Genomic DNA, 17,426 nt, shown 5'->3' with positions numbered 1-17,426 from the left:
AATGAATAACAATAAAATACAGTAATGTAGTAACAAAGCAAATGAGTGTTCACTATAGCGGCCTCGGTTCTCGATCCTCTGTCTTGTTTGGCTGCGTCTTTTAGAGCGTCTAATCAGCCATGTAGAACAGCATCAGGTGGGCTGACTAAATAATTAATTTATTAGACCAATAACAGAGCAGTAACATCAACATCCCATAAAGGTGCTTTTACCATGAATTTTACCATAATTTATCTGAAAGTTATACACATTAATTACGCGCATACCGTGCATTAATATTTACTTGTCACAGAATGTTTTGAACGCTAATGTGAGACTGTAGAGCCTCCCAGAAAAGATACATCTGTTTCACATGGAAGTGTGCAAAAAACAGGTGTTTAACAGTAATCACACCTTTTGTTTACGTGTGAAGAGTGAGTTTTCACATGTAATCAGGCCTGATAAGAAACTTAATGGGGACAGATAAGAATCAAAATCACCCCAGATTGTATCTGTAATCAGGCTTGATAAGAACTGTGACTTAGTCACATACGAACTGTAATTGGCCAGATAAGAGCTGTAGTTTGGCCGGATAAGAACCGTAACTGGGCCTAATAAGAAACTTATTCATGTCAAATAGGTACTGAAATTGGGCCCAATATGAACCGTAAATTGGCCGCATGAGAACTGTAATCAGGCCCAATAAGAAATTTAATGGAGCCAGATAAGAATCAAAATCAAGCCAGATAGACTGTAATCGGGCCAGATAAGAACCGTAAATTTGGCCACATATGAACTGTAATCGGGCCTGATAAAAAAAACTTAATTGGCCCGGATAAGAACCAGAGTCAGGCCAAATCGGAACTGTAAGTTAGCTCCAGAAAATCTGTAATCAGGCTGGATAAGAACTGTAATTGGGCCGTATGTTTGAGAGTCCTGATGTTGAAACACTGTGGGACATCTGAGAAGGTTTCCACTGCAGCTCTGATGGCACTTCTTCCTGCAGATCGCTAATTGATGATGTGAACGATTCAGCAGGAACATCTGAAATGGTCTAAAACACTGCAGCTCAAGTTCCTGATAAACTGGAGTTTGAAGGTTCTGCTCCTGCCTGTTTGCTCATGAATGAGTCTGATAGCCAGTTCTGACCTTTAGAGAGCTGCTCATCCTGTTAGCTGGATTATCACGTTACATAAGTGTTGACTGTCTCCATTTGAACATGCAGGAACATGCAGTGCAGTTCCACACAGTTAAAGAGTGAAGAGAACTCGCACGCTCACCTGTGCATGCCTGTAAAATCTGCCTGTGTTACGGTTCCACATCAGCATCAGAACAAATCTTGATAATGCAGAGGAACCACGTTCAGGAAAACAGCGCTGATTAAATCAGACTGTTTTCTGAAAGGCTGCAGTTACAGTGTGACGATTCTCTGTGCCTGCTGTCCTGCGAGTCTGATCTGATTGACGATCTGTTGCAATTGTCAGTAAAGTTGAGCGACTTTAAATGTAATAAATGTGCTGTATGGTGTTCTCCTAATGAGCTCCTTATTTTTTTGCAGGACTATCTCGCCCACATTATTGACACGGCTGAACTGCCCATCGGTCCAGAACAGGTGTGCGCTCTCTTCGGGAACATAGAGGACATCTACGAGTTCAACAGGTATGGAGCATAAATACTCAGAAGCACAGAGCTCTGAGGCGAATCGGTAAATCGTTTATAACTGAACTAAATTTCTAACGTTCTGTCTTATCTCTGATTATGATTCATATTAAAGTTCAGATTAAAGTCTTTATGAAAGTTTGTGAATCATCAAATCTCCCATTTGACCAAAACAAATTATTCTCATACATTTTAGAATAAAAAATACACAATATAAACTGGAGTAACTCTGTATTATTCAGTAGTGAAATATAACGAGTTTAAACAAAACGTGAGAACTTTTTCTGATTTATGTTTTAAAAATCTCATTGAGAATTTTATTTTGGGCAAAAATAATGCAGATTTTCTGGAATAATATGATTTATTGTGACTGTAAGCAAAGTGAATGCAGTTTTATCTCGACTGTAGTCACTGCTGATAAAGATTGACAGTATTTTGTACTTCATTGTGTCTGATCTGTTTGACATTGTTTGTTTATCTGTTTGTGTTGTGATGTAATAAAGAGGTTTATTCCTAAATCCAGTGATTCAGAACACATTTCCTCTTTTTCTCACAGTTAGAACTTCATCCCGCAGCTGTCTGATTTTCTAGGCGCTGTTCAGTGTTTTTACTTTTAGCACTGAAACCCTGAGAAGTGACTGATTCTCATTCTGATCTATATTTCTTTAAAGAATGCTGAGGTTACAAATAATATTCTACTGATGGAAAAACTTATTCTGGTGTAACAGATCAGATCAGTGACCTTTACTGACCTGTAAACTCTTCCTAACATTGTGTTGTTCAGAGATACAGGAGAGCTACTCTTACTCGTCCGATGAGGAGACAGTAAATGATGAAGGGATGAGTGGAAGAGTGGGAAGGAGGGATGTGTGCAGGTGCTCCAGTTTGAGGTGTTGAAACATTGAAATAACTGTTTGGTTCTGAGTCTCTCCATGTTTTCTGTATTTTACAGAAGGTGTTTGCAGAAGGTCAGTATCTGCAGATTTATGATCATAGACAGACAGACGTCCAGGAGCTTTAAGGTCATTTAGAGCGTTAAAACCCAGCAGCAGAGCTTTAAACCTCTCCTAAAAGATCCGGGCAGTCAGGGCAGTGTGTGAACGGGGGTGATATGAGCTCTGTGTGTTGGTGTTGTAAGGATCCGTACTGCTGTGTTCTGTATGAGTTGTAGAGGATCAAGATCATTGCAGTGATCAACTCTGCTGAAGAAATGCAGTGACAAGTTTCTCTGCATTGCTCCGACAGAGAAAAGACTGAACTTTAATGATGTTTCTCACATGTTAAAAAGCAGATGCAGATCCATGCAGATTAAACAGAGCTCAGAGTCTAAGATCACACCCAGATTTCCTACTGCAGATTTGGTAAATGAAGATAAAGAGCCAAGATTCTCATATAGCAGCTGTCTCTGAGTTTCAGTACCAGTATCAGTATTTCAGCTCTAGCTCTCATCACTTGATTTACCTGAACGGGTCAGAAAGCTCCTCTCTGCTGGAAGTCTGTGAAGAAGGGCTTGCTGTGTTACTGAACTGGTTGCTGTGTTTTTCCTGCACGCTCTCAGATCTGCATGATAAACTGAAGTGTTCACACAGTCGTGATGTCATTCATTCCCTTTTTAGAAACTATTTCCTGTAACTGAACACTGAGTTCACTGGGGGATTTGATTGTGTTACAGCTGTGTAATATATCATTTATTAATCATTATCCTGATGTTGATGTTTGTAGAGTCACAGTTCCAGATGTGATCTTTTACTGAGACCAGTCACAATGTGCTGTGATCCTCCTGCTGGAGGGAATGTCGACTTATTAGTGGAAAACAAACTAAAAGTGAAATTTCCAAATGAATCCAGCACCTCCTGAAGTCAGAGCTCACAATATGGCTCTAGCACATGGATGTGAGCGTGAAGAACACGCTACAGTAAAAATAAACATTAAATCTAACAGAGAAGAATCGCCGTATTTAGCTAACGATCATTTAGCTTGTGTTATCGATTGTGCCGGGGTTGTTAAGAGCCAGACTAGGGGAGTTTGTGGGGCATGTCTTTTTTTAGGTGGGCAACATGGCAAAGTATAACATTGCGTAATGTATTATTAATGTAAGAAATTTTACAGGTTTTTACAATATTAATTTTTCCAGACATCTGATTAGTTGGAACTGCGAAAAAAAACACACAGTATTAATAATCAGGAGAAAAAGTTTTATGATATCATGTGTCAGTAAAATCACAGTGTGTACTTTTTCTCCGGTGTGAATTCACTGTGTGGACCTTTCCTGTTTTGAGACACTGTTTATTTTTTCATTATTTCTTTTCTTAGTTTATATTTGTTTTCCTGTTATTTATCTGATGGTTGTTGTCTGTTTGTGGTCAGTGAGCTCCTGCAGGCACTGGATATGTGTGAGAATGACCCTGTGGCCATCGCCAGGTGCTTCGTACTAAAGGTCAGGTTTTTAAATTAATTTTTATTTGTTTATTTATTTATTTTCATATTTAATAACAAAAAAGGAAAAGGACCTGCAGGGATAAAGTATTTAACATATACAGGATGTTGATTGACAAGGAGTGGCTTAAATCCTTTAGGTAATGTAAAGTGAATCGCTGACAAGACACATTCTTACAAGACGTAAAAATGTTTAAAATAGAAATGAGTGAACAGATAGGTGTGTAGAAACGTGTGTGAATAAACCACTGGTGTTTGTTTGTTTGTTGTTTATTAGAGTGAATATTTTGAGATCTACACTCAGTACTGCACCAACTACCCAAAGTGAGTACGTCTCCAGCAAAGCTTCCAGTTCTGAGCATAGATGCCAGATAATCAGAGAAATATGAGCCTTACTGTCTTTATATAATGGACTTATATTTTGTTACTGTATCATGATTAAAGTGAGTGAAGTGAGAGCAGCGCCGGTGTTTCAGGGTTATTTCTGGATGTTTGTGTTAAAGCTGTTTGTTTCTGTATGTTGACTGTGTTGTTCTGCTGTGTGGTTGAATGTGAGGAGCTGATGCTGTGCTGCCCTCTAGCTGTGAAAACGTGCAGTTAGTGTTCTGTCTCTCCGCAGATGGACAGATGTGGACGTTCTGTTCTGCTAATTTTAAAGCACCATCTCTGTTTATTTGCTAAATAAAAAAATAACATTTGCAAAGGCCACATATTATATTATTGCCCACAGTGTGTTAAATTCAATGAATCCGCAGTAACTGTGTATTAAAATTTGCCAAAGTGTGTCTCTGTGAAGGATGTGTAACTTAGAGACTCTGTATGTGCAATTTTAACTAAAACTGAAATTTTTGCTGGCCAGTCAGTCAATGATTGATCAGTATTGACGGCTGTATTGGTGATTATTTTCTCTTTAGCTCCGTCGCTGCTCTGACTGACTGTATGAGGAATAAAACTCTGGCAAAGTTTTTCCGGGAGCGTCAGGCGGCTCTGAAACGCTCACTTCCGCTCGGCTCCTATCTCCTCAAACCTGTCCAGCGAATCCTGAAATACCACCTCTTGCTTCAGGTCAGCACCGCACTCTGAAACACACTCCCACATCATGATCTCTCAACAACTGCAGTCATTGTGACCTTTTTTTTCTCTTTAATTCCCCATAACGGAGTCTGTGAGATGTAGAGTGATCCAGAGTGATTTGGTGTGAAATGGTTCAGGTTTCTTTACAGGAGTAGTGATAGGAATCAGGGGTCACCATGACTACAACATATAAATATGGAGAAGTGTTAGGTTGTACCCAGTTTGAAACTTATTTTTATTTACTTGTTGTGTTTACATGATTTTGTTTGTGTTTGTGTGTGTGTTTTTTTTTGTTTGTTTGTTTCAGGAAATAGCCAAACATTTTGATCCTGAGGAGGGGGGGTATGAGGTGGTGGAGGAGGCGATCTACACAATGACCGGAGTGGCATGGTACATCAACGACATGAAGAGAAAGCACGAGCACGCAGTTCGTCTGCAGGTACAATCTACCTTCACACGCATATGAAATTGAGACATCCTATTCTTAATCCATAGGGTTTAATATGATGGGAGTTGGGAGCATGAAATTCTCCAAAATCTCTGAAGCTTTAAGAGTTCCTTTCACTGGAACTAAGGGGCCGAGCCCAACTCCTGAAAAACACCCCCACACCATGATCCCCCCTCCACCAAACTTTACACTCGGCACAATGCAGTCAGACAAGTACCGTCTCCTGGCAACCGCCAAACCCAGACTCGTCCATCGGATTTCCAGACGGAGAAGCGTGATTGGTCACTCCAGAGAACACGTCTCCACTGCTCTAGAGTCCAGTGGCGGCGCTTTACTCCATTCCACGCTTTACTTATTCCACGCTTTGCACTGCGCTTGGTGATGTAAGGCTTGGATGCAGCTGCTCGGCCATGGAAACCCATTCCATGAAGCTCTCTATGCTGTTCTTGAGCTGATCTGAAGGCCACATGAAGTTTGGAGGTCTGTAGTGATGGACTCTGCAGAAAGTCGGTGACCTCTGTGCACTATGCCCCTCAGCATCCGCTGACCGCTCTGTCATTTTACGTGGCCGACCACTTCGTGGCTGAGCTGCTGTCGTTCCCAATCGCTTCCACTTTGTTATAATCCCACTGACAGTGGACTGTGGAATATTTAGTAGTGAGGAAATTTCACGACTGGACTTGCTGCCCAGGTGACGTCCGATCACGGCACCACGCTGGAATTCACTGAGCTCCTGAGAGCGACCCATTCTTTCACTAATGTCTGTAGAAGCAGTCTGCAGGCCGAGGGGCTCGGCTTTATACACCTGTGGTCATGGAAGAGACTGGAACACCTGGATTCAGTGATGTGGATGGGGGAGTGAAAACCTTTGGAAATATAGTGTATTCCTATTAAACACTATAGTGTTGCTCTGATCCTGTACTGATATCTGGCGCTTACATGCAGCATCTGTACCAGAGATGGGAATCTAGTCCCACTTGCAGTGCCTCCATCAGTAAGCTGCATCACTCAGCACTCAGGGCTCGCTTCAACCAAGCCAAAAAGAAAGTCGCTGCTGACAGTGTGAACACAGATCTTACCACAATAAAAATACTTTAAAAAATGAAATTTGGTAAATATCAGGATAAATATAATTTAGGTTAGATAGTTAGTATCAGTATCGGCCTACAGTATCTCACAAAAGTGAGTGCACCCCTCACATTTCTGCAAGTGTTATATTTCTTTTGATGGGACGTCACTGTAGAACTGAAGCTCTGATATAAGTTAAAGGGGTCAGTGTGCAGCTTGTACAGCAGAGCAGATGCACTGTCCTCTGAAAAGAACAACACACAGACATTAATGTCTGAATAGCTGGCAGCACAAGTGAGTCCACCTCACAGTGAACGTGTCCAGATTGTGCCCAGTCGTGTCGTCGTCCCTCCCTGGCGTCATGTGACTCGTTAGAGTTGCAGGGTTCCAGGTGTGAACGGGGAGCAGGGCTGTTAAATTTGGTGTTTTGGGTACAATTCACTCACACTGACCACTGGATATTCAACACGGCACCTCATGGTAAAGAATCTCTGAAGATGTGAGAAATAGAATTGCTGCTCTCCATAAAGACGCCTGGGCTATAAGAAGACTAACACCCTGAAACTGAGCTACAGCACGGTGGCCAAGGTCATGCAGCTGTTTTCCAGGACAGGTTCCACTCAGAACAGGCCTCGCCAGGGTCAGCTAAAGAAGTTGAGTCCACGTGTTCAGCGTCATATCCAGACTCATATTTAAACTCTGGTGATGCTACATCCATCCGTAGAGCACAGTTGGCCTCGCTCTCTCTGGGTGGGCAGGATGGCCCCCCTTATCGTCCCATCACTCATGCTAGTCAGCGCAGTCATCTGTTAGCTGACGTAACAGATCAGGCGGTTGGTGCTTTCCTCCGAGTGTGTTCAGCTGTCCAATGACGTTGCATGAGCGGCAGTTCAAAAAGAAGCGAGTACCTGTTGGGCTTCCTCCAGCGGAAGGAAGAGGAGCACAAGGTGTCTAACATCCACCAGCTCCGTGACGTCATCATGGAGGAGTGGAAGAGGATTCCAGCAGCAGCCTGTGCAGCTCTGGTGAATTCCCTGCCCAAGAGGGTTCCGGCAGTGCTAGATAATAACGGTGGGCACACGAAATTTTGACACAATCTGAGCACAATCTGGACACGTTCACTGTGAGGTGGACTCACTTGTGCTGCCAGCTATTTAGATTTAGCTATTTATTATATTTAATGTCTGTGTGTTGAGTTCTTTTCAGAGCTATTTTCAGAGCTTGCTATACACTGACTACTTTGTATATACAAGTTTCATTTCTATAGTGTCGTCCCATGAAAAGATATAACAAAATATTTGCGGAAATGTGAAGAGTGTACTCACTTTTGTGAGATACTGTACATTTGAAGGATCTGGTATCAGTTTTGATATCAGAAGGCAAAAAGTGGTGTTGGTACATCTATAAGCAAGCAAGCAAAATTTATTTATATAGCGCTTTTTACAACAGGTGTTGTCACAAAGCAGCTTTACAGAACAATCAGTAATACAGAGAGAAGAGAAAAGAAGAAAGAAAATCCGGGTCCGAGCCCCCATGAGCGTCACCAGCGGCGACGGTGGCAAGGAAAAACTCCCTAAAAGAGGAAGAAACCTTGAGAGGAACCAAGACTCAGAAGGGGAACCCGTCCTCCTCTGGTCGACACTGGATAGCAAACATTATTAGTATGAAGTTTTATAGTAAAGTGGGAAAGAGAAGATCTGAGGGTGAGGACTGCACAGCGCTGTACAGCAAGAAGCTCAGTGGTGGTCAAACCGGTCCAGAAGGCTGGTGAGCAGCGGCACCAATCAAGGCAGTAGAGGCAACAGCATCAGGCGCACAGGATGGGCAGCTGATCAGCTCGGCAGAGAAAGGAGAAGAAAAAAACAGAGTTAGTACTGTAAAGAGTGGCTGACCACAGAGTCAGTTCTGTAAAGAGTGGCTGACCACAGCGTCAGTTCTGTAAAGAGTGGCTGACCACAGATTACAGTAAAACAGAGCAGTGTAGACTCCAGCAGGTCTAGACCTGACAGGGAAGACTAATCACCAAATGCTTGACTGTACAAGTGAGTTTTTACCCTAGACTTAAAGATTGGGGCTGTGTCTGATTCCCGAACATTGGCAGGAAGATTATTCCAGAGCTGGGGGGCTCTGTATGAGAAAGCTCTCCCCCCTGATGGAGCTTTATTAATTCTAGGTACCAGTAGTGAGCAGCACCTTGTGATCTAAGTAGGCGTGATGGTTCATAGTAGGAGAGAAGGTCACTCAGGTACTGAGGGGCGAGCCCGTTTAGAGCTTTATAGGTCAGTAATAGGATTTTATAATCAATGCGAAATTTAACTGGTAACCAGTGCAGGGCTGATAAAACTGGACTAATATGGTCAAACTTCCTAGTTCTTGTGAGGACTCTGGCTGCAGCGTTCTGGACCAGCTGAAGCTTGTTAAGGCTTTTGCTGTGACATCCAGACAGCAGGGCATTACAATAATCTAGCCTTGAAGTGATAAATGCATGAACTAGCTTTTCTGCGTCCTGTAGAGATCATGCATTTCTTAATTTAGCGATATTGCGGAGATGCAGGAAAGCTGTTCTAGTGATATTAGATATATGTGTGTCGAAGGAGAGATCAGCGTCTATCATGACACCAAGATTTTTAACAGATAGGCTTGATGAAACTGACAGATTGTTAAGTTTTAGTGTTGAGTTAGACAGTTTGTTTCTGGCTAATTTTGGACCAAGAAGCAGGACCTCTGTTTTATCTGAGTTAAGTAACAGAAAATTATTTGACATCCAGTCTTTTATGTCTTTTATACAGTCCTCAATCTTGCCAAGTTTAATTTTATTATCCGGTTTACTTGATATATATAACTGGGTGTCATCTGCATAACAGTGGAAATTTATGCCGTGTTTACTGATAATTAATAATAAATATAATAAACAATGATTTCCAGTTGAGGAAATTGGAGCCTCCTCTGAAGCTTATCTCTGAATATTTTCCTACTTATATGGAGGAGTATCTCCACAAGTGCATAAAGGTCAGTTAGAGGTTGGTCTGCTCACCTGTACAGGTATATGAACCTCAACTCTGAACGAGAGCATCATTCCAGGATGGAGACACTATTTGCATCATCACATAATTTATCTGTTCGCTGTCTGCCAGACAGTTTCGGCCTTTAACCAGTTATGTTACATTATCAATCTTTTAAAATAGTAATAAAAAATAAAACTATTAGGAGTGACTTTAACTTGTGTCTTCCGGTTTGGAAGTTCTTTGTTCTGACCAGATACATCAATACTATTTAAAAAAAAAAGTATCACTTCATTTAAAATAAGGGGTCATTAATGTGAGCACTTTTGTTAAAGTGATAGTTTAGGAAAAAAAGCACTTTTGTGTGATTTTGGGTGGATTAGTCCCACTGCTTGATTTATACAGTATATAGGTGTTGACCTCACTGATCAGAGGTTACACTATGCAATGAAAATGCAGAGAAGTTTCATTCATGTCTTTTGTTCTTAAACATTCCTCAGGAGGTCCAGTCTCTGCTCATCAACTGGAAAGGGCCAGATCTGACCACCTACGGAGAGCTGGTTCTGGAGGGCACCTTCCGCGTTCATCGTGCCAAAAACGAGCGAACGCTCTTCCTCTTCGACCGCATGCTGCTCATCACCAAACGCCGCGGAGAGCATTATGTCTACAAAACACACATCTCAGTAAGACTCCCATAAAACCTACATCAGACTCCCATTATACATCAGACCTATGTCAGACTCCCATAAGACTCACTTTAGGCTCACATCAGACTCATCAGATTCACCTCAGACTCCCATCAGGCTAACTTCAAACATACATCAGACTCCCAGAAGGCTCATAGAGACCTACATCAGACCTACATCAGACCTACATCAGACTCCCGTAAGACTTGCAACTGACCTGCATCAGACCTACATCAGAATCCTGTAACACTCGCAGAGACTTACACCAGACTCGCATCAGACCTATATCAGATTTGTACTAGACTTACTTCAGACCTGATACTTGCAGCAGATTTACAGTTGTATGATTTCAGTTTCAAAATATCAAAATGAAACACACACAAAAACCTCAGACTGTCTTCAGACTGCAAATAAATAAGCTCTAAATTCATGCCCATATGATCCACATTAGTACAGTTTCTGTCATCACAGCAAAATTGCTCTTTAATTCAGCTACAAATTCAGCTCCCTCAGCTACCTGTGGGAAAGAATGAGGAATTTTCAGCAGCTTTAAAGCTCCTATCAGGTCATTATTAATCATATTAATCATCTGATTACATCACCATCACCCCGAACTGCAGTGTTTATTCTCTAAGGTGTGTTGAGTTGAATTGTGTTAAGATGTTAATATGTTCATAGTCTGTTAATGTTTCTTTGCTTGTTGTGTGTGTGTGTGTGTGTGTGTGTGTGTGTGTGTGTGTGTGCCCGCAGTGTTCCACTCTGATGCTGATTGAAAGTGCTAAAGACTCGCTGTGTTTCAGTGTCACTCACTACAAACATCCCAAACAGCCCCACACTGTTCAGGTGAGTCCACCTAATACTAAACACTGACCACCCAACATTTACCACTGAACACTGACCACCTAATAATGATCACTCAACACTGACCACGCAACACTGACCACCTAACAATAATCCCCTAATGCTGACCACTCAACAGTGACCACTCAGTACTGACCACCTAACACTGACTACTTAACACTGGTCATCTAAGGCTGACCACAGAACAATTAATGCTGACTACTATCCACTTATCAGTGTCCACTCAATACTGATCACTGATTGTCTACCACTGAACACTCAACACTAACCACTACCACTTTAATCCCTGTGACCCCTTTAAATGACCTTTGACCATGTGTGTCAGGCTCGGACGGTAGAAGAGAGGAAACTGTGGGCTCATCACATCAAACGACTCATTTTAGAGAATCACCAGGCGGTCATTCCTCAGAAGGTAGTGAACGTAATGCTTTTAGAAACAAAGTTTTTTTTTTAATATACAACAACAGAACAATCAGTGTTGCATTTAAAACCTCGACGTTTTTACCGTGTTGTGAAGTATTTGTGCTGCTTTACACATCAGAGCCTCACTGTGTTCTCAGCTTAAATAAAGGCTGACTGGTGTCCTCTGGACCTGCAGTGACTCAGGGGTCCTAAACGACTCTTTATACCGCGCGTAGTTTGAAGCAGGTGTGACTCTGCGGGTGTTTGTGTTTTAGGCTAAAGAGGCCATTCTGGAAATGGATTCTTTCTGTGAGTGTTTTTTACAGGATTCACACTGTTCACCAGAACTGAATATAAACTGAATTTAAAACTGAATTCAACTGAATTAATGCTGTGAAACGTTCTGTCATTCATTATCTGTGACTGTTATAGTGTCCATAATTCATCAGTTTTTGGAAAATAAATTTGTCACAGATCCAAAGTACAGATACAGCCCCGAGAGACTGAAAAAGGGTGTTACCCACCAATCAGAGGACTCTTATGGTCGCCAGGGGAGACGCCAGTCAGGTGGGTGACCGTACATCTGTCTCACTGAGAGGTTTAATATTCTTATTGAGGTCATCAAAGGCATCATTTAAATATTCATCTTCTGTAAAACTGATTATTTTATTTGTCTTTATGCAGAATTAACTAAACAGATGCTGAGAAACACTAAAGGTAAATGTTTACATGTTGACGAACTGCGTCATTGTTTTTTCTGACCGGAATCATCGCACGTCTGTAGTTTTACTGCATAGTTTTACTGCATTGGCCACTTTAACGTCGTACTATAAAACCATTTGATGGCTTTTTTTAAACTTCTTTGGTTTGATCTGATAATGTTCTCTCTTTTTTCTCTTTTTGTGTGTTCGCTGCTCGTCTGTGAATCCTGCAGCAGTTCTGAAGGTAAGATGACTGATTAAAACGTATGATTTGGTTACGTGTACAGGAAATCAGTGTGTATTAATTAATAACAGTATATATGAGCGGTTTAAACTGGACACGGATATGCGGTGTATAGGGTGTATATGGTGCATATTGTATATACCGTGTATATTGTGTATGCATTTTATATGTAGTGCAGGTATATAGTGTATATGAGGTATACAGTGTATATAATAAATGCGGTGTATATGATAAACTCAGTGTATACTGTTTTTATGATATATTGTGGACGAATGAAGTGGTTATGGTGTATGTGGTGTGAATGATAAATGCAGTGTATATAATGAATGCACTGCATATGCTGTAAAAGGTGTATATGGTGTATACGATGTATGTGGTGTATATGCTGTATAGGGTGTTTATGGTCTATATGCGCACTTCTTTATGTTTTGTGATGTGTTTGTTTCTCCTGCTGGTGTTTTCTTCAAAGAAAACTGTTTAGCACGCATTGCATGTAATGCACAATTTGAATGTTGAAGCCATTATTTTGGGATCTGTGCAGGGCAGTATATACAGTAAGGAGGCAGCTGACTCTAATGCTACCTCACTGATAGTAGTGCATTTATTTGAAATAATAATTATGACATTAACACCAACAGCCACAGACATTTCCATTAATCTTAGTGTCAGTTTTACTAAATCTTATGTTAATGTTCTTAACATTATCCTGCCTTACATTGTGCTGTGTTAAGCTTATATTGACATCCTTTTTTTATTCTTCATAAAATTACAGCGTATATAAAAAAATGTGGATGGATGTATTGTAGGGACCACTCATAAGACACAGTATACCTACCAATCCAGCCACCCCGCACCACTCGTTAGTAAATTAATGAAACAGTTTAAAGGTTTTCCACCACTGCTGAAGCTTCATCATTACTGTAGAGTTCAGAATCCGTCCTTTTCGGTTTTCTTTACTGTACTCTGTACTGAAATCTTGACCGGATGCTCCAGCACACTGACAGTGAAGAGGAGTTAACTGCTGAACGGCCGCCGGTGCAAGCCACCGCCAGCATCAGCAGTTTGGGCTCCAGCGTAGGAGAACCTGAAGCTCAGAAGTTCAGCCTGAGTCCCAGCGATGGGGAAGAAGCTCCAGATTGTCCTACAGCAAAGCCCACACTGTTCCAGCAGGACGAAGAAGGAGAGGAAAATGGGTCAGATGATATTCTGATGGAGGACGACCAGGTAGCGGACTTTGCTAGCTCCATGCTGGCGGCTATCTCCTGCTGGCACTATAGAGCCCGAGCTTTGCTTTCTGCGGGGTTCACAACGGTGAGGCTCTCTGCCGCCGTCGCTGGGATTTTCCCGTTGTGTCTAACAGATCTGCATCTCATCAGTAAATCATCACTGCTGCGTTTCCCCGCGCTAACACGCTGCTGCTGAGAGGAGAGCTGACCCGGGCGCTAACACACCTGGAAACACTGCATGATCTCATTTACTGCTTTTGATCTTCCACCTTCCGGTGCACGAGGCTTACACTCCAGAAATACTCGATCTGACAAGTCTTTCTAAATGATTCTTTATAGTCTGTAAAGTTAAAAGTTTCAAATCAAGAAATTTGTCATCTAAAGCTGTTGGGATCATGAAACTTCAGCTAAACATTTTTTGTCATGCAGCTGCCATTAACAGTTTTCAGTAATTAATGTACAGCCTTAAAGAGGCTAAATTAGCTGATTAGTCTCATTACATCTTAGCTATATTTACTGTAGTTTACGCTGACTGTTGAATAATCAATACTGCGTTCACACACACACACACACACTTACAGATATGCAGAGCCATGTGTAGAGTTGAGTGAACCTTCTTTCCCAGAGTGAAAATACAACCCATTCTGCTAGCGCTAATGCTAATGCAGTATCAGTAATTTGTAAGGATGGGCTGATATCATTATTCATTTTTATGTACCTGTCTGCTGGTGCATAAGGAAAAATGTATAAATTGGGATTAACAGGGACAAACAGGAACCCAGCATGCACTCTTTAAAAACATTGACACAGTGATTACAAAAATGAATACATTCAGTTTTCAAACACTGAGCAGATTATGGTTTTTATGATACTCCTCATACAGCAAAATGCTCATAAACGTTTAATAGATAATGAGCCCTTAAAACTGTGTACTTTATAAGAAAATGCTTTTAATATCATGAAGCACCATCTGACTTTAAGCTGAAATGCTGGTGCAGTATTCACAGTGTAGTCACATTAGCTGTCAGATGTCTAAATTAGTTTTACTGTAAACTATGTGGAGTCCAGTTTCCCCTGCAGTTCACCTGCTCTGAGATATGAACTTAATGATAATTAACTAAAGATAATTAACATGCAAACGCAAATTACTAAACTGTAAATGTCAGATTCTGGCCTAATGAATGATATCTGTGATGTCTGTGAGCTCATTTGCATTCAGACACAATTAATCCATCTGGCTTCAGGTGTTTTTCCACTGGGCAGTGCAGTTCAGTACGGTTACTGATCCAGGGTCAAGCATTCTGTAGACATCTCCACCTGCACATGAACATGAAGCTCCTGCTTTTTGCTGCTACTATTACTTTGGTTCACTTATTACACCGGCGTCACTTTGGAAATTATGTGACCATCACATAACATCCAGAGAGCCCCGCCTACTTTCATGGTTATGTTATGAGAAACAGACACAGAGATACTCTAGGAGATACTGATTCTGTGTTTTGATGAGTAACCATACTCTACCGCAGTGTAATAATGTACATGTTTCATATGGACTGTGTGGCTTTTTATGCTTCCCTAGTCCAGCAGAACTAAACTGGTCTCAGATCAGAAATGATCATCATCATCTCTGCACTGACCAATCCTGATAACTTCCTGTGTTCTGTTAGGATGATGACCTCATTCAGAATAACTGCAAAAAAGGAAATGTCCATCCAGCAAGGCAGGACGAGTGTGGTGTAAATGAGAACCAGTACAGCACAAAGCAGGTGAGCATTTTTCTCTCACAGCGTTCAGCAACACGACAATATAATGATAAAATGCATCATGATAAAACAAATGTGTGCATAGCAAAATGTAACAATGACAATACATGTCCTCTTAAAATGTACTATATATATTGTACTATATTGCCCTGCCCCTTTTCTTAATTATTTGTAGTTAAGAGCAATTAGAAAAGTTTGCTCTTTCTCAGCTCTTTTGTTGTAGTTTCTTATTTAGCCTGTCCAGATCTGGAGTCTATTTCTGTATCTCCAGGGTGGCCAGATGAGATCCACTCTGCTGTGTAAAAATCAGATCAGCATGTCATTTCCATTTTACCTCCATTTACTTTTATCCAGTTATGATACGAACCATCAAGCTCAGCTTGGACTTCATCGGCCCAGAGTGAGAGGACGATGCTGGTTTGGGAAACTCAGATCCCTTCATCCTAAGATTCATTATTTATCCTCTCGCCTGCTGGTCAGCCGTCAGGATCAGAATCAGAATCCTTTATTGATCCCAGAGGGAAAGTGCAGTTGTTACAGTTGCAGCTATTTATTTAAAAGAATAAACACTTGAATAATTTAAGACAAAAAAAGAGAAATTTGCAATATGTACACGGTTAAATTCTTACAAATAAAGTAAAGTGGCTGTGATAATAAATATGAGACATTGTTTAAAACCTCGGAGTTATCGTACACTGAGGGAGGAGTTATAGAGTTTGATGGCCACAGGTAAGAATGACCTCCTGTGGCGCTCTGTGGTCATTTCGGTAGAGTGAGTCTTGAGCTGAATGAGCTCCTGTGTCTCATCACCGTGTCGTAGAGTGGGTGGGAGCCACTGTCCATAATGGCATGCAGTTTAGACGGCGTCCTCCTCTCCGACACGGCCGTCAGCGAGTCCAGCTCCACACCCACAGCATCACCAGCTTTGCGGATCAGTCTCAGCCTGCTTCCCCAGCATGCAACAGCATAGCTAGCTAGCAAGCTATATAGATAGATAGATAGATAGATAGATAGATAGATAGATAGATAGATAGATAGATAGATAGATAGATAGATAGATAGATAGATAGATAGATAGATAGATAGATAGATAGATAGATAGATAGATACTTTATTGATCCAGAAGGAAATTTAGGCATCCAGCAGCAACAACACAATACAGTAAGAAACATATTCAACATCTATCAAACACAGAAGAATAGAAAATATATAAGGGTATAGAAACTTTCTGTACAAGGTAAAGAACTATCTGTAGATGGAGCAGTGCAGTAGATTTTTCTAACAGCCAATAAATAAATTCACAGAGCAAAGTGCAAGGTGCAAACGACATTGGTTATAAAAGTTATAAAAGTGACTGATGTGCCATAGAATTATTAATATGTACATGTAAAAAATATAGTTCTGTAAAGTGAATATATGAATATCTGAATACCACACCATGAGTAAATGTGCTTGAGTGTAAGAGAGGTTGGGGAAGTGTAATTGTGAATAAATAATTAAGCGGTTGAGTAGTTGAATAATGTCCATGTAGTGTGACTGGGTTAAACTCAGTCAGCAGCAGCATCCCGTCCCCGATGGGAGGAATTGAAGAGTCTGTTCCTTTGTCTTTGTCACGTTGAGCTGCAGGTGGTTCCGCTCGCACCATGTGATAAAGTCCTTCACCGTCGCTCTGTACTCATCCTCTTCACCCTTGCTGATACATCCAACTATTGCAGAGTCATCAGAAAACTTCTGAAGGTGGCAAGTCTCTGTGCAGTAGCTGAAGTCCGTGGTGTAGAGGGTGATGAGGAAGGGAGAGAGGACAGTACCTTGTGGGACTCCAGTGTTGCTGACCACTCTGTCCGACACACAGTGCTGCAGGCGTACATACTGTGGTC

The 17,426-nt window shown here is 41.3% G+C and overlaps 1 protein-coding gene across 6 annotated transcripts in view; it reads left to right on the top strand.

Annotated features, from left to right (window-relative positions):
* The window catches only part of LOC108411504 (pleckstrin homology domain-containing family G member 3), a 48,600-nt gene that overhangs the window by 25,281 nt on the left and 5,893 nt on the right, over positions 1–17,426 (top strand). For 3 of the 6 annotated variants that reach the window (XM_037537921.1, XM_037537922.1, XM_037537920.1), the window contains 14 exons: positions 1,538–1,638; positions 4,006–4,075; positions 4,352–4,398; positions 4,989–5,139; positions 5,456–5,587; positions 10,167–10,349; positions 11,103–11,195; positions 11,539–11,625; positions 11,891–11,924; positions 12,090–12,182; positions 12,300–12,332; positions 12,550–12,560; positions 13,554–13,871; positions 15,454–15,552. In XM_037537921.1, the coding sequence (XP_037393818.1) occupies positions 1,538–1,638; positions 4,006–4,075; positions 4,352–4,398; positions 4,989–5,139; positions 5,456–5,587; positions 10,167–10,349; positions 11,103–11,195; positions 11,539–11,625; positions 11,891–11,924; positions 12,090–12,182; positions 12,300–12,332; positions 12,550–12,560; positions 13,554–13,871; positions 15,454–15,552 (1,452 nt within the window). Of the gene's footprint in view, positions 1–1,348; positions 1,459–1,537; positions 1,639–4,005; positions 4,076–4,351; positions 4,399–4,988; positions 5,140–5,455; positions 5,588–10,166; positions 10,350–11,102; positions 11,196–11,538; positions 11,626–11,890; positions 11,925–12,089; positions 12,183–12,299; positions 12,333–12,549; positions 12,561–13,553; positions 13,872–15,453; positions 15,553–17,426 lie in introns of those variants that run through there. The other 3 variants (XM_037537925.1, XM_037537923.1, XM_037537924.1) reach the window with 3 other exon arrangements.

This window comes from Pygocentrus nattereri, chromosome 4 (assembly GCF_015220715.1).
Source record: "Pygocentrus nattereri isolate fPygNat1 chromosome 4, fPygNat1.pri, whole genome shotgun sequence".
NCBI lineage: Eukaryota > Metazoa > Chordata > Actinopteri > Characiformes > Serrasalmidae > Pygocentrus > Pygocentrus nattereri.
This window is presented reverse-complemented; position numbering and strand designations above follow the sequence as displayed.